Source organism: Setaria italica, chromosome III (genome assembly GCF_000263155.2).
Source record: "Setaria italica strain Yugu1 chromosome III, Setaria_italica_v2.0, whole genome shotgun sequence".
Classification (NCBI taxonomy): domain Eukaryota; kingdom Viridiplantae; phylum Streptophyta; class Magnoliopsida; order Poales; family Poaceae; genus Setaria; species Setaria italica.
Genome location: NC_028452.1, coordinates 4611928 through 4632982, shown reverse-complemented (window position 1 = coordinate 4632982; position 21055 = coordinate 4611928). Strand labels below are relative to the sequence as shown.

Below are 21055 nucleotides of genomic sequence, written 5' to 3'. Positions count from 1 at the left end.
AATCAGGATTGGGGGAGGAACGCCAACGCTAAAATATACACGGTGGCAGACTGTTTTTTAGCGTTGCTAAAAAATTGGGGAAGGTTTGGGTGGATTGTTGGAGTTTGTTTTTTCTCTTTTCTCCCTAAAAAAGATATTGAGGGTAAGATTAGCAGCCTTTTGGAGTTGCTCTAAGAGCAACTCTAAGAGTATCCTAAAAAAATTCTTCCCCAAAACTATGTATTCGGGTTCTCCCAAAAAGAATTTCCCCAAAAAACATATCAGTCCATAGCAGATCGCTAATAAATAGCCCCCAATATTTCAAACACAGGCCACGTCATTGTATTGGGCCCATCGGAAGGGACGCGCGGGTGTACGGGAATCAGGATTGGGGGAGGAACGCTAACGCTAAAATATACGCGGTGGCAGGCTGTTTTTTAGCGTCGCTACAAAATTGAGGAAGGTTTAGGTGGATTGTTGGAGTTTATTTTTTTTCTCTTATTTTCTAAAAAAGGTATTGGAGGTAAAATTAGCATCCTCTTGGAGTTACTCTAAGACCGTATCAAGAAGCCCAATGCGTAAGGCTCTAAGCCAATGATGCGTCTACAGTTTTGCACAATTCACTTCCACTCATTTTTAAAAAAAAAATACTAAAGGAATGTTTTGTGGCAAGCAACCAGCTAGTCAAGTACACGTAATATGGCGTTGGTTATTTATACTATAAAAAGTGAGAGAATTGAGGTTAATTCCCATCCAAAGTTATACCCACGTATCTCTCACATAAGACCCACTTGCCAGGGCCAACTGCACTACGATGGACGATGAAACGAAGGGGTTGAGAGTCATTTTGTCGTACTCCGACGTTGAAAATCGGCCTCCCGCCCATCTTTTTTCACCGCGCCTATTTTTAGCTCAATTCTACCCGCTGGTCCCACTAATCCATGCTCCGTCCGTCAATCAGGGATTTGTGAATCAATCAATCACATATTAGTCAATCAATCCTGCCTCCTATTCCCTGGCACCTCACGTTTCCTTTTGCGTTACATCCATGTTGTATATAAACCGGAGTCCATTACTCTCGCTGCATACGCTCCCGCGGTCGTCCATTGGTTTCGCTGCCCCCGTCCATTGCCGGCATCCATGCTCAAGGCACGTCTGTGGTGAAGGCCTGCAATCAGGTCGCTGGTGCATCCAGAGGTATGTGGTGTGTCATTCAAATTCGTTGTTTTATGTTTGGTGTCAGGTGCAGTCATTAGATGTGAATTTTGTTGAAACGCGTATCGATGCAGGAAGAAGTTGATGCGTGATGCACATATGATCAGAAGAAACTGAGTCCATTGTAGATAGATTTTCTGCCGTCTCCCTTCCTGTTAGTTGACTGTTGAGGTATATTCTCTCTATTTGTGCTGATACTAGCTACCATTGCCTATTGAAATTTTATCTATTGGTTCCCCTCTATTATGGCGCATCAGAGAGACAGAGATGAGTCCTAGCCTCTGTTTGTGCTGATTTTTCAAGGATTCGAGGACCTGTAGATGCAAAAATTACTGCAGGGGGCTCTACGAGAAGGACATTTATATTTTCATTTTCTTTGTGCTGATTTCTTCAAAATAATGTACTGAGATTTAGAGGAATATTTTTTGTTTGGGACCTAGAGGTGTTTCTATTGAGTTCATGACATGATTTGCAGGTTTCAGAAGATATTACATCAGAACTAAACGCAGATGATACAGACGTAGCTGCAGATGGTGCAGAGGCAGGTGCTCGTCAAGACGAAGGATGAAAGGGAGGCGGACATAAAATGTTGTTCAACTGGTTACAAATCGATTGTCAAACCGAGTTAGTATAAGCTTCTTTTAATTGTTAACAGAGACTAAGATGTGCGGAGCTCTTGTGGAATTTCCGATTTATAACACCTTTAATGTTGTAGGAATGTCATCTGATTCCTGTCCTTTCTTTTGGTTCACTGTCAATTTTTGTATAAAAAATCAACATATCATATATTTCTTATTTCCTGATTCTCCTTCTCAACACTGTATAAGAGCATGCCTGCGTAATTTATACGATGATGGTGTATGTTTTCTAGGTAGATTAATCTTTGCTTCATTGTTTCAGGATCATATCATTCATAATTTTGTAAAACTGCATGCCAGATGATGCGCCCGCACGAATGTGTATGCCGCCATCCTCACAGGACATCTACCTCAACGCCAAGGCCATCATGGAAGCCGCTCTCTGCACTGGCAACCAGGTCTGCCCACCGTCCAGGTGCCTGCTGCTCGAGCTAGCAATCTTATGCAGACCACCTATTTGTTGAAATGCACTAATCCTTGTCATTTGAGTTCTTCATCTGGTGTTACTTGCTGCATCTTCTCATTTGATGCTCAGATAACGCTGCTGATGCAGGATGCACACGAGTTCTATAGGTCACTGTTGCTGTTGCTGCTGCTGATGTGGGGTTCAGGTTCTTGTCTTTAGTGCTTCACTGGTTTTTCTGCTATCTTCGGTGGTAGGTGATCTCTTTACTAGCCTTGCAAAATGGCAATGCTGCTTCGTGTGCCCAAGAGCGCCTGAAGATAAAATTAACAGAGATCATGGATAACGTGGTGTTAGCTTATCCACTTCAATGGTGTATTTTCAGGTAATCTGCTCAATTCTTATTAGTTTATCAGTTTGATCTTATTCAGATTAATGGTTTGTTTTAAGGTGATATGCTCAATATTTTCTTATTAGTTTACATGGAGTGTTATGATGGTTGGTCCAATCAACTGCATGCTATGTTGCTATTTGCTGCAGGTTTACTTAGATATTTCTGGACACTGATTTTGCTCATGGTCATTGAGATGTCTATATGGGATCTCAGATCTGGGCAGGCATGCTATGTGAGACTGCTCTATACGCTGATTTTACTCATGGTCATTTGGAAGGCTGGTTGGGAGGCTAAAATAAGTGGATTCATGTCTGAAACTTAATAGAAAAATATTTGGTTTGAAAAGCTTTCTGACAGTAACTTCCTTTTTTCGCTTCTGAAATTTAGTGGCTGTACTTTATTTTTGTTGCCGTCCATGTGTATTCATTCCAATAACAAGCATTGGTTTCCAGATGTCTCACTTTGGAAAATCTTTTGTTTTCTATGTTGCTATTTTCTGCATAGCTTAGGATAATACAATCTCATTTTTGAGTTTTAAAATTGGTAATTTATTTTGAGTTTTAAAAGGATCGGTAAATGGTTGGTTCTATGATTGGGAGTTACCATATGAAGCATGATCGGCGGAGTTAAATTTTCCATATAATTTAATTAATTAACTATACTATAAAGAGAGTAAATTGAGGTCAATTCTCACTCAGGGTTATACCCATGTATCCCTCACAGAGAGCCCACTTGTCAGGCCAAATGATATCAAAATCGTTGACCAAGGGAGGAGGAGATAGAATATTCTCAGCATCCATTGCATATTGCCACCGTGCGTTTTTTACCCGTTCATCCCACCAACTGCATGAGCATAGTAAATTACGATCAATCTATTCGGGTTTGGACCTTCCAATTCAAACCAAACGATCAATCATAGTCAATTCAGAATAATCCAATCACCAATCACGCTAAGTCCCATCCAATTATGTCAAAACCCTTCCAATATATTATGAGCCTGCGGTCCTGCCAATCAAATTGATTGATTAATTGCTTGACAATCAATCATAGTTAGCTCGGAACAATCAGATCATCAATCACATTGAGTCCCTTCCTATTACATAGAAACCTTTCTAATTACGAGCCAATTGTCCCACTAATCAAATTGATTGATGATCAATTATGGTCTATCCGGAATAATCTGATCACCAATCATGTCGAGTCTCTTCCAATTTCATTGAAGCCCTTCTAATTATGAGCCCAATTTCATTAAAGCCCTTCTAATTATGAGCCCAATAAACCTGTAAACAAATTAATTGATTGCTTGGATCTTTTAATCGATTGATTGAATCTTTTGTTTGTTTGATTGATTGAAGCATGTATTATTTCCTTTCCGGTCTCTATCTCATAGACACAATGTGCTTTTCAACCCCCACCCCCAGCCAAATTCCTCCCATATCCCACTACTTGAAAGAGTACAAATGATTGCATTAATTTGGTGCCCATGTTGCTTTCGTTTCTTTTAAGGTTGCTATGGCACAACCTCATGTATCTAAAGTTGAGTAGTAGCAGAGTTAGGTTTTATTGGTCCGACTGCAGTTTACATCATCCATATGGAACAATGAAATTATATTTATGTGATGCCAGGTTAGTTATTTTCAATTCACTAATAATAAAATCAGATTTTTTATTCTAGTGTTCCTCCGTCTATCATAATAACCTAACATTCTCGGTGATTGAAAATCTAAATGTTAGTTTGATTTAGACATCGTTGATATAAATGATAATGGATTTATTTGTTTATCTATCATAAATAATAATAGTTACCGATAAGTTTATATTTATTATATTTTTTTAAACCCATGCCTGTGGTACGGGTACTTCCACTAGTTTGTAATAATTTTCACCTTCGACCATAAGCAACAGTGGAGCTATATGTAAGCCAAAGGGATGGCCCCCTTACTAATTAAAAAATCCATTAACAAGCTACTAAATTTTTATTAGAAATAAAAAACCTATTGTCAATAAATGATCTAAGCTGAATAAGCTCGTGGCGAGAGCCACGATGGCGTGGCGACTTGTAGGCTGTGTGCGGGGGTGTGGCGACCATGATGGCCACCGGTTTTCCACGGTCGTGGCCATGCCCTGCAAGGGAGAGCCGATAGCGAAGGCCGGGGCAAGGCGCAGTGCGGTGCGTGAAAAATATGGCTGCAGTGCGAATGCGTCTCTCGGCATGCAAGGGGACAAGTCCGTGGGCGTGAAGGTGCTCACCTCGGGGCAGAGATGTAGCACGTTGCTGGCTCGGTGAAGAGGCGGTCGGTGCTCCTCAACTTCATGCGGGCAGCCTTGGCTCGACAGTAACCTTGGGCCAGATGGAGGCTAGCAGCTGTAGTACAAGAACGAACCAAGTTTAGACCAGCGACAGTGGCCCCTTTTGCAGCGAGAATCGCAGGCAAGGAGCACGGTTTTGGTTCCTGGTGCAGGTCGGAGAAGAGGTGGGAATGAGACCCGGCACGCGTGACGGCAATCTGTGCAACTAGTCGGAGCACATTGGCTGAGAAGATTGTCGTAGGCGGCTAGATGAAGGTGAGTTGGGGTTTTATGCAAAGTAAAGATGGGCTTTACGTTTTCCTTTCTTTGCACAAAATGGAGGGAGCTAAGAGGTATCCATTGTTTATTTCTGGGGAGGTAGGGGGGCTTGAGCCCCCTGCACCCTACTAGATCCGCCCGTGGTCCTGCTATATTTGTGAGCGGAGTTCGAACTTGTGATCCCCGCTGCTGAAACAAAACGAACGATTAGGCGAGCGGGGAACCTACGAGAGGGTGTATGGGTGATCATGGGCGAATGTGGTAGTATCTTACGTACCTTGCCACGCAGCTGATGAAGTGAGCAGCCCGCATGACGGCGATTTGGGAGATGAGCAAGAGACGGTCGCAGGCGTCCGGAGGAAGGCAAAGGCGACGCAATTGGGTTTTTCGTGGAGCTACCTTGGGCTTGGTTTTTGTAGTAGTGGTCGGTGCTGTGGAGGGCAGCTAGGGTAGTGCACTAGCTAGTAGACATGATGCATTGCTGATTTTTCTAGCAGGCCAACGGTCCTCGATACCCTGGGGTCTTCGCGCTGTCCTACCTGATGCAGGGGGCTCATGTGCAAAAGCAAAGCGAAGCAGATAGGTCGATGAAAAGCACTGTATCGTCAAATTCGCATTTGATAGAATTAGTTCAATTGTTAATAAACTATACTCTCTAGCTAGGGGCGGATCTGATGTGGGGATGGGGGTTGGAGACCCCTACCCTCATGGACCCTATGGAGCCCCCTACAAATTTTAGCCATAGGTGAAGAAAAGGAAGAAGAAAAAGAGGGCCCGTCTCCAGCCTATACAGACGGATCAGCTTGTTTTTCGAAATTTTTTATTTTTTTCCTTTGATTTTGGTCAATATGTAGGGCACCACGTATGAAATGGGCGTTGAATTGAATGAGTGTGATGCCAGAAGTCACGTCGTATCTGACCCGTATACATTCGCAGACGGGCCGCCCTGGGTCGTCATGGGCCTTGCCCAAAGTGACGCAATTAACTGCAGGCCCAGAGAGAAACTCCTTCGTTAGCTACTGCTTTCACTGCTTTTTGTTGGGCCCAGGGGTCTTTTGCTGCTTTCACGTGCCGCTTATTGGATTCTACTGGGCAGGCCGCGGGCCAATTGCTACTACAACAAACAATGCAGCGGGCAAGATCAAATCAAGAGGCCCACTTAATAATGATGTTGCTTCTCCAGTTTTGCGTAGTTTTTAAAAAATAGTAAAGGAACGCTTTTCTAACGGTTTCGTGAATTTGTAAGGGTTTCTGGAGTAGCAGAGAATCTGTTTGTGCAGAGAAAACCCGTTGCCGTTCCGTTCTCAAAAGGTCCAAGAACCCAGGCGCTGTAGAGTTTGTGCAAGAGATTACAGATATCTGAAAATACATTCATGGCCTGATTAATTTACGTACTGAGATCATTCTTTTACATGGTATGGCTCGATTTTGTTGATCTGCTAAAAAACTTTCCTCCTTTCGTCTTACCTACCAACGCCATCTTCAGTTTGCCCGGCCCTTTTCTGTTCTCCACATGCAGTTTCAGATGATGGAATGGCTCCTGCACGCCATTTCCTTTCTAGTCTTTCACGTATGCGCGTCAGTACTGCAGCCCTGTTGGGCTATATTTCTCTCACTCACCAGTCATGATTGCAAGCAACAAGTGACCCGATCCCATCGCAATCGCATGAACAATACTGCCCATCTACACTTTGAATACTCGGTTTGAAAATCATTCATCTTTCTAAATTTTCCCTTGTCAGACTTCAAGTGTTTATAACTGAAACAGTGCACACACAATTTTCCCCCAACTCAGAAATATATCTTGCTTGATGTGTTGTTTGATCAGAGAGGTCCAGAAACTGCCTCATCTCTTGATTAGCTCGCAGGTTTTCTTGTCACCACGGGGAACAATCGATGAGCTCATACATATATAGTCGTCGAATCTCTAGCTACTACTCCATCTTTAAATAAAAGTGAGTGAGTGAGAGAGAGAGAGAGGTGTTCATGCACCGATGGGCAGCTCGGTTCTTTTGGATGCTGGATCCGATGCGGGTGCGTAGCTAGTGTGATGTACTGCTGCTGCTCACAAAGGCTAGCAGCATGCACTTCATGGCATGCACATCAACCAAATCTCAGTTGGTGCTCTCATTTATCGTCAGAGATACGAGTGTTGCTCTTCATGCCTACATGTGCAGAATGAAATCTGCCCCTGGCTCGATCTGCAAGCAGTTCAAGTGACCATGTATACTTTGAGGAACATCAAGCGATGTATATATATATATACATAAAGCTAAGATACATCTGTATACATGAACACCCTCTTTCATTGTTCCTGCCCCTTCTGAAAGGAGAAATATTTTCCCCTCTGAACCTTGCCCAACCGCCATTCTCATCAGATCACCAGGTAAAATTTGCACCGAACCATGCACCATCCTAGAGCTCTCTCTCACACACACCATGATTCCCCATGTCAAAACTTGCGAGCTGGTATGGTATGCTAGTTGCAGTTGCAGCTAGCCTCGCAGGAGCGAGGTAGCTTACCTCACTCCTTCAATTCCTTCCTAGCTGCTAGAGATCTCATCGTCTATGTGAGTGGCATCTGACACCACCACGCCCATGACCATCCCAAAGCCCAGCAGCTCTCTGAATCCCTGATGGCTCCGTCTCACCCACCGGTCCTCACATGGCACCATCACCGGCCGGACGTACGCCCGGAACAGCCTCCGTGGCGTCGTCCACAGACCACAGCTCAGCCGCATCGAGAAGCTGCCGTGCCGGCCTCGCAAGCCACACCCTGACGGCGATGGCTCGATTCGCCGGTAGCTTACCACGCCGGCCACGGCAATGCGCGCACAGATGCGGTGGCCGGCCGGCCGGGAGTTTTCTTCTTCGACGGCGACGGAGCAGTAGTGATCGATGGGCGGTGTACGTACGTATGCGAGCTTGGCGTGCGTACGCGCGCGTCGATCGTCACCGGTCGTCGTCCTTGCCGGCGGTGGGATCATCGGAGGGCGCCCCACGGCGGTACGTGAGGGCGACGGAGCGCGAAGACGGCGAGACCGGACGGGCCCAGCGGCGGCAGCCGGGAAGGAGAAACGGGTAAAGAGCTGGTACGCGTGCTTGCGTTGGCATCGATCGATGGATCGATCTGGTCTGTGTTGACATCTACGCGCGTACGGGTGGTTGTGTGTGTCCAGACTCCAGAGAGCCAAAGACGAGACAGGGCTTGCGCAGGGCTCACATGGGAAGGCCCATACGTGAATGTGGGTTCATTTCATGAACGTCGTCATCACCAATACTTTTTTTTAGACGAGAACAGGTGGCAGGAGGTCTGCCGTTCTACAATGATACGGCAGGAGAGCAATAAGGTCGTGATCGCCAGTAAACCACATGAGCAATGTAAAAAATCATTAAACAGTGCACAATTCTTAATATCATGACCCCTACAGTACTGTTAGCTCCATAGAAAAATATGATGAACAATTTTCTAAGAAAACACGCAAGAAGCCTAGATAAACACAAAAAGGATGGCATAAAAAAATCCTAGAATCTCTCCACTAGTCTCTCAGACGCGCACCTCTCTTGCTTACATATATCAGAAAAAGAAAAATCTCCCCACTTATAAACATTGCATATTCCTCGCAAAAAAAACATTGCATATTCCTCGCAAAAAAAAACATTGCATATTTGACCATGGAAAATACGGTGAATTTTAGTTGAAAATTGCTAAAATATGCTGTGGAAGTAATGTGTCAAAGTTTGCTAAAAAGCCTTCTACACTACTAGTGTTATTTGCAAACCTTTTCTTGCAGATTTAATGGTGGAAGTTGTTGCATCTTGCTGAATTTATTCTCTTTTACTAGAGGTAGTAATGAACCATATATGCTAACAAAAGTAAATATATTAGTCAGATTATATATAATTGAATGGCAAAGTTAGAGATCTATTTATTCGCTGCCTCAAGTTTTGTTAAAATAGGAACGATACAGCTTGGTCCTACAAAGTTAAAGCCAGTTACTGAAGTAACCCAAGTTCCCCTTTCTAGTATCTACTTTCCAAAAGCTTAGGCAAGCTGCAAGAGGAAACTAAGAAACCACTCCGAAATTTCCCCATTGGTTTGCAGCTCCCAATCAAGTAGGAGTACAATTTGTAAGCTCAAGTTTGGTACGTGCGAGGAATTTAACAGCAAATAAATGATACGGTTATTCCCTCTGGAACCCTGTAAAATTCCACAGCGTTCCAAACGGACCTAATCGATTACCTAAAAATGTGCAAGTCATGAAATTAAAAATATGAAAGGATAAGCATGGAAATGCCGGTACAGAGATATAAAGGAGGTAGAGAGGGGAATGGAACAAAGCGAGTCCAGGAGCAAGAAACACCAAGGGCCATAGAGCGAGCCTGCCCAGAGCTACCACCACACTGACCACTCCATCTCCTTCTCCCACTTCACCTTTATCCTTCAGCACAAATCCTCTTCCTCCTCTCTCCTGCTAGCTAAAGGGTGAGGGAGAACATGCATATCCAAGAAGAGCAGGCCACGCCATCCACGGACATCATGGTAACTGCTCTTGCCTGCTTGAAGCTTGCTCTTCTTTTTTCTGGTTTTTCTTCATTTCTTTCGCTGCAGATCCAACTTATCTTATATGAATATAACCAACCCCATGTTTGTGCCTGCAATTCTTGATTTGCCAGTGGGGTTTCTCTGGCCAGTCTACCTTGACTTCGACGACGGGGCTCAAGCTGAAGGAGCCGGCGCCGGCGGTGTCGTCTCCGGGCTCCGGCTCGGTCGGCGCTGCTGCTGCTTCAGAGAAGAACGGGAGAGGCAAGATTGAGATCAAGCGCATCGAGAACACGACCAACCGCCAGGTCACCTTCTGCAAGCGCCGCAACGGCCTCCTCAAGAAGGCGTACGAACTCTCCGTGCTCTGCGACGCCGAGGTCGCGCTCATCGTCTTCTCCAGCCGCGGCCGCCTCTACGAGTACTCCAACAACAGGTCGGTTGCAGTTCTTCTCGATCTCGTGCACCTTTTATGGCGTCTCAAAATGCACACATGCCTGGTCATCCAGGGAAATTGAAAGGGAGTCTATGCTAGATTAGACACATGGTGTTTTCCCTGAATTCTTGTCCGAATTGGAGCAAGTAAGTTAGCTCCCAGCTTTTCTTGCTGCAAAGAGGAAAGCTGCATCTTTTTTCCTACACACGTTGCTGTTTATTAACTGTCTTGTTTATTTCTGTGCTACTGGAGGGAGGCCAGTAGCAAGGGTGAAAGGAATTGCAACGGTTTCTTCAATTTGTTGTGTGTGTTCCATCACTCGTGCGGTGATGTTTGCGGCTCCTTTTCCGGTTTCTTTTGTGTTCCTGTGAGGTGAGCTAGATGTCTAGATAGATTCAGCGCAGGGTATGCTTTGTGAAGCATGTAAATGCCTGCCTGTGATGAGCTTTTCCTGTGTGCAATGGGTGCCTGCGTTTGCTTTGGCTTGGTGGTCCTCTTCTTTTCTTGCTCCATTTACCTTCTTTCCCTTCCATTCCAGAGAGAGAGAGACAGAGAGAGACAGAGACAGAGAGGCTTGGATCTCTCATACCACATGATATATGGGGCAAGCATATTCACACAAAAATAAGTAATCTTTCCCCCTCTCCTTCCCTGTTTCCTTTTTGTTGCTTCGGTCATGCTAGATCAGATCTAGCAATTCTTTCTCTAGCCAAGGGTTATTGGGTGTGCGCCCGTGCAGTGAAGTAACTCGGTAACTGTGTGTGTGAGAGAGAGAGGTGTAAATATTCGAGAGGTAAAAAGATGCAACACCTCCTGTCTATTTTTGCTGCCAATGGGATGATGTTAGGGTTAGGGTTTCTCCCCATGTGCCCTCATCATCAGCTTCACCAACTCTCTCTCTCTCTCTCTCTCTCTCTCTCTCTCTCTCTCTCTCTCTCTCTCTCTCTCTCTCTCTCTCTCATACGGTCATACGGAGTGTGTGATGGAGATGTTACTGTTGTCCCTGCGAGTGGTGGTTCTTGTCTCCTCATCAGAGCCATGCATGTGTGCTGTGCTGCATATGTTAAAGCGATGAGCCGATGCCCATCACGAGAGCTCTGGGGGTCTGGCACGCTCTGACACCAGCTAGCACTGTAGTTCTTATGACCTGCCAAGACAAAAGGCAGTAGTGCAGAAGAAAACGGCAACATAAAATTGAAAAGAATTGAAGCTAGCAACCTCATACAATAACTTGGAAGAAACAATGCTTTAGATGATTGTTTTTCCTTAGGCATTCGTGCTTAGTTTTAAATTTCCTTATGTTGCACATACTCATTATAGCATGAACGAATAGGTTCACCACAGTATTTGATAGATTTGGATTTGTTTTATCTGATTGTATGCATTTATAACCTCTTAATACAAAGAACAATAGTTATATGTCTTCACGGATTCTTTTTTCCTTCGAAATTTTGAGTAGATGATGATATCCTGGATTGAAATGTTTACCACTTATAGTAACCATATTGTTTGTTGACCAATAGATATGAGGAAAATTAGTTTTTTTACTTATTCTAAGAAACCAAATTACTTTTTTTAGTGGCATCTGTAATGAGGATAAGAGTAGACCCATATTCTTGTAAAATCCAAAGGGAAGAGAATCCTAACTTAGGCATTACATGCATGCATTTAGTTAAAACAGTTGTGCAATTTGTGTATATATATATGTATATGTATATATATATATATATATATATACAAACCATATACTTGAAACTATTTTGACTGTTTAGAATTTACTTAATATAAAAGTTTACTTCTACTGTGCCAATTTTTATTATAGAAGGTTCGAGCATAGTTTCCTGTGTTAATTGAACATAAAGAAAATGCACTGAAACTGAAAAGTTTGCTTAGAGCTCGTTCAGACAACTGATTAATCTCACCAGAAGCATATGAAGTATACAGTATGTTTCATCTTTCTGGCCATATTGGAGGCAACCGAAGTGGCCAAAACAGCAAAGTTCCTCAACCTTTCATTTTGTGTGTTTGTGTGATATGAATGCTGTGTGTACGGCACCAATGGCATGGCCAGTTTCCTTGCTAGCATTGCATCGGGGGACTACAAGGGGAGAAGAAAAGCTGGCAAGCTGGTCAGAATGGTTAAGGCCCTCTAGGGTAGGGCACTAGGGCTGGCCGGCTGGATAAAAGCTGAGACCCTGGCTTCTCTATCCCCTCCCCCTCTGTGACCAATGGGTAATAGATTGCCACTGCTTGCAGGCAATCATGCTCGAGAATACTAAGGTTTTGTTCTTCGGATAAAAGAGAATATTACATTGAGTTTTGTAAATCTGATGTATGTGTGAGAGGGATTCTCTTCTTTTCCACACTCTCCTGATCGATCTTGGGAATGTCATTTCCCCCTCATTCTGAAGCATCTTGTTTAAATGTTTGGTCTTTGGGAGGGAAGGGAAGTGATACAATCACTGGTTAATTTTTGTATGGGAATTGCCAAGATGCAGGTTGTGAGTTCTTGTCTGATTGTCTCTCAAATTTATTTAGCAAGATGCACATATGTATTGCACATGCATCTTGTGCATGAGAAAATAAAGGGAATGCTGCAAATATATCTAAGTCAATTGTCATACCGTAACAGTATCTTCCTGCTTGCTTTCTTATTACTCCTATATTATCACTGTAAATAATAACACTGTGCTCAGTTTGATAATTATTTTATGAACAAATATTTTTATTATTTCGTCAAGAGTGTATCTTTTTTATTAAAGGCCTAACTACATTACACAAGTGATTGTGACCTTTCCTCCTTTGTTCAAAGGGTTGAAACCTGAAAATATATGCTTATGGTTTATGTGGAAGAGGGCCATATTTGCCCAGAATTTATATTTTCAGGTTGAAGTTCAAATTTAAACTAAACCCTGATGATTTGAATCTCATCCTATGATTCCAAACAGGCTCTTAAATGTTTGAATTTCTTGAAACGGGGTTGAAATTTTCACTAGTTTCACAGATACAACAAAAACACAATTACTTTGCATATCTTTTTTTAAAACTTCAGTAGTTATAGAATTAGAAGAATAATCACTCGATTTCTAGTCAAACTAACCAATTTGTTGTTTGTAGAAGAATGCTAATGCAGCGTGGTATCATCAATTGATAGTTAACTGTCTTGACAAGAACGAGAGGCAGTGAATAATCCACTAATATAATAAGCAGTGTTTGTATATATTTGCATACTTTGGAAAAACGTGATAATAAAATCATCATTCATGCATCCAAATAAAATGCTCCTCCGCGAGCATTATTGATAGTAATTGACCATTGAGTACTGTTATGAACTTCTCATGATACACTTCATAGTAAATGAATTTGTTTGGATCAACACCTTTTCTCCTTTTTTCTCACAGAATGGATCAACATCTTAACTTCCATTTTCAATAATACTTTTTGCAGCTAAACTAACCTTATTTTCAGATTATTATGTAACTTAAATACCGCATTGCTTCCCATGTATTGACTTGTAGACATTATTGAATAATACGCAGTGAAATGAACATGATTTATACTTCAATGTCAGTGTCAGTCTCACTGTTCTAAGCTAACATGTTTTGGGGGTTGAGTGGATAGTTTTTTTTTGCTTCTTTTTAGCACAATTGTCAAAAGAGCTTCACCCGTTACAGCTTCGATAAATATGCTAAATCTTATCCAATATTCTTGAGTAGGACGATACTGCTATATACATATACATAATCTTTTTGAAATGAATGTGTACATAAATTGTAAAAGTTGCAACATCTTGCCAATATCTCAATGAACAAAAAATGCTCTTAATAAAAAAGAATGATGTATTGTTTTACAATGTGCCACCAGTGAAAAAAACTAAATATGAAACAATATACTTTTGATTTTGTATTTTGGGAGCGAGGTGTGTCATTGGCATATCCTCACCTTCTTTTTCTAAACAACAATTGTTTCGGGAGTTCTTTTTATTTTACCAAATTAGCATATATATACTGTTGACTTCTGTTACAATACCATAAGTTCAGCATTTAGCACAAATGAATATAGATGTCAATTAATGTGTACTGCATGGTAATTTGTAGTCAAATAGCACTTACTTGACCAATTTAAAGATTTTTTCAGACAGCCATTAATTTATTCGAATGAGATATATGAATACACAGTTCCTTGAAAAAGTACTGCTAGGGTCAAAATCTTCAGGGGAGCAATGAAAATAGATTGATATAGCATGCCAGCGATAAGATGGCTATTAATAATTATAGATGGCATAGAGTCATGGAAATGCCGAACTAGCTTGGTAGAGCATTCAATAGCATAAAATACAAAAGGTTCAATTCAGACATGAAACGAATAAGTATTCGGTAAAGAGCAAAATCACTGTAGTAGCCAGACTGGAAAACTTGTGGAGTTGTACTGTGGCAGCACACCTCTTGAACCAATATGTAAATTGATGTTCCTAACAGTGCCAGCTGGTTATTTATAAGGTCTTCCGTCTCTTGCACATCATATCTTTGCCTGGACCTGTGTTGTTCCACGTTTGTTCTGCAAGTTTATACAGAAACAGTTGCATCTCTGTAGTGTGCCCTGCACTTGTCCATTCAGCTCCTAGATTACGTTCGTTTATGCTGTTGAAAACTAGTGTTTTGGGATGGTGGGCTATTGGTTCATTTATGCTTATCGCGCTAACTTTCAGTAATGTGGAATTTTAGGTAATATTCTTTGTGGCTTATGTTATATACCCTCTCTGATTCCTAATATAGATTGTTTTAGTGTGTATAAGGATTAAGAAAGTATATCTAATGAACTTGGTGCCCTAAATTCAGCTGTGTTTGAAAAGATTGGCTCAGAAAAGATGTCTCATTCATCTCTATGCGTAGTAGCATTTATATATTAAGTAGGAGAAATGCCGGAACAAAGGGTAAAAATGCATAGAAGTTTTATTATTACTTAAATTTAGGGGAAAATGAACGTTATAATGACTTACATAGTTACATTTGGAAGGAGAGTGGATAGCAACTATTTGGAAGGAGAGTGAATAGCAAATAACTGTGTAGGAAGATCATCACATTCTATTAGTTACTTACATCTTCTCTGGAACTCCAAGATCTTTGATTTTAGTTAAAGTTTTCTATTATCATTTGTGTCATTGTTTTGTTTTTTCTGGAAAGAGTTCGGCAATCCATTTGCAATTTTTTTTTATGAATGCACCACACACAAAGTTTGTTCATTGGAAAACCATCTGCGTCATGTATGTGTAAGCACAGGATGACCTATGTGTACTAACTCCGGTAGTGTACTGTGTGTTCATAACTGCAGCGTCAAGGCAACCATTGAGAGGTACAAGAAGACAACCAGCGACAACTCCAACTCAGCTGGTACGGTTGCGGAGGTCACCATCCAGGTAACATCATGTCGATCAGTCAACACACAATACTACTGTTTCTGATCCTGAGACCATAGATGTTAGCTAGTAGCTACCACAGTCCACAGGCAATGCCTGTAGAGTTGCAGTCTACTTCTGAACCTACATTCCTTGTAACTGTTCTCTACAGCCAAAATGATTTCTCTGAGCAAAATCTTCAGATTGGACATACACCCTGTAGTTCTGGTCATTACACGATAGATATTCCAGTGATATACACATACACTAATCTTCATGAGAACATACTTGGACCAGCAGATCGACCATGTGCATGTGGTTATCCTCTGGACAACTATGATTATTCTGCGCTTGAAGTGGTAGAGGATGGCACAGATATTTTGGACAAAAAAAGGAAAAAAAACCCGCACAGATTAGTAAGAAATTATAAATTATTAACCTTTTTTTAGGTGGGATACTTTAACATTTCCACTGATTTAAATCCGTTGAATGTTAGATTTAGTAGTCCATCATGCATGTTTTTGCAGCTGAATTTTAGGTTGTATATTTGTATAGTAGATGAGTCAGGACATTGCTTGGAAACAGAGAAAACTGAAAAGTGTTTTTTTTTTTTGCTTTTAGGTCTGTATTGCATGAACAACCTTACATTTTTCTTCTTTGAAACAGTAGCTTTAATGAAACAAAAATATCAGGCTAGAAGACTTTGCGTTTGTATTAAAGGATTATACATGCTTGAGAGCTGCTTTATGTGGCACAGCTTTACTTATTATGACAGCTTTTTCAACCGACAGGATTCTCACATATATCACTGCTAATGTGATGAAGTGGGGTGTTAGTGTTGCAGGAAATACTTTATTTTTCTTGCAACCAGCTTTCCACTAAATAACTTAATAGGATATTTTGCAATATTAATTGGTATTTACATCCTTCAGCGTTAATTTTCTGTGGTTGCATTAGTCTGGCATGAATGTCAAAGGAGCTCCCTTTTACCATTTGCTTGAACATCAGTACGTATGAAATGTTACCAAATGAACTCAAATTTCAAACTTGCAGCACTACAAGCAGGAATCTGCTAGGCTGAGGCAGCAGATCACCAACTTGCAGAACTCCAACAGGTTCGATATTTAGACAGAATCATCATGTGTAGAACTGGTCAATTAATATCGTAATGAAAAGTTTTTCCTTTGCCAACCATATAACTCATCCATTATTGATGCTTTTCAGGACCCTGATAGGTGATTCTATCGCAACCATGAGCCACAAGGACCTTAAGCAGCTGGAGGCTAGGTTGGACAAAGGCCTGGTGAAGATTAGAGCAAGAAAGGTACAATGTGGTACTCATATATGTTGCATTGTGAGGAAAAGATCGAAATATTTAATTTGTTTGTCGATTCATTACTCTGCATGCAGAACGAAGTGCTGTGTTCTGAACTCGAGTACATGCAGAGAAGGGTAAGATCAAATACAAGAAAACCTTTTCCCTTGATCACAGAATTCATTGATTTTCTCTCCATTGAACAAATTACAACAAGAATCTGATCTTTTCAGGAAATGGAGTTGCAGAATGACAACCTGTACTTAAGGAGCAGGGTAAGTAACCTGTTAGTCATTAAGAAGAATGTGATCACTCCAAGAGGCAAATAATAAGCTTTGACCTGTAGTTACTGAAATGCTAAGTTATCTTATTACCTTTTCAAGAAAAAAATTTCTAACAAGTTCATTGTCACACAAATGCAGGTTGACGAGAATGAGAGGGCTCAGCAGACAGTGAACATGATGGGGGCGCCGTCGACGAGTGAGTACCAGCAAGGTTTCATTCCTTATGACCCGATAAGAAGCTTCCTGCAGTTCAACATCATGCAGCAGCAGCCCCAATTTTACTCCCAGCAGGAGGACCGGAAAGACTTCAACCTTGGTAAATATCATCATCAACCATATTTACTTATATAACATATTTAAATGGACATCCCTTAATTACATGTTTTATAGTACCATGTAAATTCTTGTAAATAACATGTTGCTTGGTCAAAAGAAAAAAAATCAAGGAAATTAAATAAGAGCAACCCTTAGGGGCAGAAACAAAAAAAGGTTACAGTGAGTTATAAATAAACTGCATACCCTTGCATTTAGTTATGCAACATTTCCTCAACAGTACATCTCACTGTAGTTCTGCCTCTCTTTTCTCTCTCTCCGTTTTAATGCTTCAGGTGGAAGATAAATGGAACTATGGAGCTTCGGTTATCTGTCACGTGCTTGCAAGTGAGGAAATGGAGCGCTATATTGCTGTGGTCTGTGGAACTATTTATAAAAACGAGTACTACTGCTTTATGTGTACGCATGCACAATTTCTTCATCCCACCATTAAGGCTTAATTTAGCACCACCTATGTGATGTAATTAATCTCTATTTGCAACTCGGATCCTGCATATCGTTCGTGTTTCTATATGTAATATCGGTGATGCTGTCCATTTAGCTTGCCTTTAGGTGGGCCAGGTTCCCTGCCCAAAACGTTGATGGGCTTAACATTCGGCCCAGATGAACATGAAACTGATTTTTTTTTTTGAGAAAAAGGTTAGCTCATCCGTTCACTGAATTTCAGAGTTATGGATACAAACAGGGATGTATTGCCGGTAGGTAGAATAAGCAGCAAGCTCACTCGATCTACCCAACAAATAAGCCACCTCATTAGCACTACGGCTTACCTGAACAAAAGCAACAGAAATAAATCCAATCGCCAAAGATTTGATGTCAGCGACAATAGAGCCTGTAATGGATCTATCTTTGGCAGCAGCATTCACCTTCTTGATCAAGGTCAGACAATCGGATTGAAAAACTAACTTGTTGAAACCTTCCATCCGAGCAAGATTGGCAGCACTTCTTAATGCTAGTGCTTCAGCAATCTCCGGTATTGTAACTCCGTGAAACGACTGACAACAAGCTGCCAGACACATGCCTTTATGGTCCCGAATTACCACACCACATGCCGAGCTTGAAGAGGAAGAAGAGACTGACGCATCAACATTCACACAAACCAAGCCAGCCGGCGGTGGAACCCACTTTTGAGATTGATTTTGGGTTGCACACCTTAAAGGATGAATTGGTTTAAGACAATGCATCATGATCATATCCACGTATACTTGTATCTCCTTAACAAGTGATTTGGGGCAAACTTTAATTTCAGAATTCCTAACATCATTGCGGGGGCCTCCCATATATGCCAGCACACAACTGCGACAACAACAGCTTGAGTTTCATTGCATCTTTCCAGCAGGTCAAACAACCATAGTCTTGCATTACTTAGATTCTTTCTGCCATGATGCCATCAGTAATAACAACTCGATCCGTGAGCTTAAAATTGACAACAACATCAATACTTCACTTTTAGCGTCCTTCGCCCAGCTATGGGATATGGTTAGACATACGGAGCTCCGGCCAGGGGAAGCTGATACTATCACCTGGAAGCTGATAAAATCGGGCATGTACACAACGGCTTCGGCATAAAGCATAATTCCTAGGTTGCACCGAAACACCGAATATCTCTTCCATCTGGAAAACGTGGGCGCTACCAAAGTACAAATTCTTCGCGTGGCTAATTACACAAAACCGAGTTTGGTCAGCTGACAGGTTGGCCAAACGTGGATGGCCTCACAATGCTACTTGCGCTCTTTGCAGACGTACCATGGAGACTAGTCACCACATTTTAGCTGAGTGCAGGTACACAAGGAGGATCTGGGATCTAACGGCGATATGGCTAGCGCAGCCTAGCCTAAGGCCCAATGCCTGGCGACCCTCATCCAACGCCCTGGAATGGTGGACTTCTATAACTACAACACCAGATTCACCACGTAAGGCTCTAAGAAGTCTCACTCTTCTCATCATGTGGGAGATTTGGAAAGAGCGGAATGCACGCATCTTCAACAGACACAAGACCTCAACAATGACACTGATGGCGAAAATCAAGGATGAGGCCTCAGCTTGGCTCTTGGCGCGGGTCAAAGATTTAGCATTATTTCTAGCACGCGAGTAGTCCCTTAAGCCTCTTCTTTTTCTTTAATTGTTCTTTCCTGTATACTCCTGCTCTATCAATGAAATAGGCACAATCTCGTGCCCGTTCGTTCAAAAAAAAATTCTTTCTGCCTAGATGTATGCCATACAGATGCTTTATAGGATCCCAAACTGCTGAGGCAAATTGCACATCAAAAAACAACGTTCAACTCTCTCCGTCCTGCCACAGAAACAACAAAGGGAACATGCTGGAATGCTCCTACGTTGCAATTGAAATCCAGTTGCTAAGCAATCATGTGCCAAACGCTACAGAATGATTTTCATTTTACTTGGCGCCTTGATCGCCCACAACTTTTTCCACATTTTTGCTGCAATATCAGGATCAGATGTTGAACCTGTATTTGTCCGGCTTCTTGATTCAGAAAATGAAGCAGACCGAGCCAAATTATAAGCTGATTTAACTGAGTACGTACCACTCTTGGTATAGGGCCAGGTAACAAAGTCATCACGATCAATATTACCAACAGGAATTTGCAAAATCTTGGATGCTGTATGTGGTGAAAAAAAAAAGCATTAACAGTATTGACTTCCCACTGACCTGTAGTAGGATCAATCAAAGCATCCACAGTTTGGTAATCAGGTAGTGGTAAGACAGGTTTCACCTAACCAAACAATTCATCCGAAACCCACTTGTCATGAGAAATCTGAACTGACTTGCCATTCCCAATACACCACTTCACCCCTTGTTCCAGCAGTTTTTTTTCCCGTGAAGGATACTGCGCCATGTATATGAAGCTGAACGGGGGCAGCTAGCATTCCAGAAATTAGAAAAAGGAAAATATCGTCCTTTAAGAACCCTTGCACATAAGTTATCTGGTTCTGTAAGCAGACGCCACCCCTGGCGGCCTAACATGGCTTGGTTAAACCAAGAGAGATCCCGAAAGCCAAGGCAGATACTTAGGAGATGAGAGCCAATCCCAAGACTTCCAATGCATCTTCTTTCTGCCATTTTCCACACCCCACCAGGCATCAGCAGTATATCTCCTCACCTTTTCACACGTGGACACTGGTATCTGAAAACAACTCATAACAAAGGTTGGAATCGATTGAACTACAGCCTTCAACAAGATTTCTTTCCCAGCTCTAGACAAAGGACGGTGAGTCCACACTCTTTCTGGCAAGAACTTTAAGGTATCAGTAGGCGACCTCCCTACATCCGTAGGCATGCCTAAATAAGTATCTTTCAGAGCCTCATTTTGGATTTCAAGGCAGGCCATTACTTGCATCCTTGTGATATCAGGACAATGTGAACCAAAGAAAACAGAGGACTTCGAAAAGTTCACCTTCTGCCCTGAACCTTCACAATAAACTTGGAGAACTGATTTTAAGGCCCTAACACTTCTGAGATCACTCTTTGCAAAGAAAATACTATCATCTGCAAATAATAAGTGTGACACAGGAGGACCAAACCTGCCATTA

General features: G+C 41.9%; 1 protein-coding gene across 1 annotated transcript; it reads left to right on the top strand.

Annotated features, from left to right (window-relative positions):
• The first annotated feature begins 9554 nt into the window (after positions 1 to 9554).
• LOC101767547 (MADS-box transcription factor 58) lies at positions 9555 to 18021 on the top strand. Its single transcript, XM_004960542.2, has 9 exons — positions 9555 to 9740; positions 9875 to 10176; positions 15508 to 15592; positions 16625 to 16686; positions 16796 to 16895; positions 16982 to 17023; positions 17120 to 17161; positions 17309 to 17486; positions 17779 to 18021. The coding sequence occupies exons 1-9, from the start codon at positions 9696 to 9698 to the stop codon at positions 17787 to 17789; spliced, it is 867 nt and encodes a 288-aa protein (XP_004960599.1). The 5' UTR covers positions 9555 to 9695; the 3' UTR covers positions 17790 to 18021.
• Positions 18022 to 21055: the final 3034 nt, after the last annotated feature.

Excerpts from the sequence above, each read along its gene's own strand:
- LOC101767547 (XM_004960542.2), top strand. The coding sequence starts at position 9,696 with ATGCATATCCAAGAAGAGCAGGCCACGCCATCCACGGACATCATG. Across the intron at positions 10,177-15,507 it reads TACGAGTACTCCAACAACAG|CGTCAAGGCAACCATTGAGA; the intron begins GTCGGTTGCAGT and ends TCATAACTGCAG. Across the intron at positions 17,024-17,119 it reads TCGAGTACATGCAGAGAAGG|GAAATGGAGTTGCAGAATGA; the intron begins GTAAGATCAAAT and ends TGATCTTTTCAG.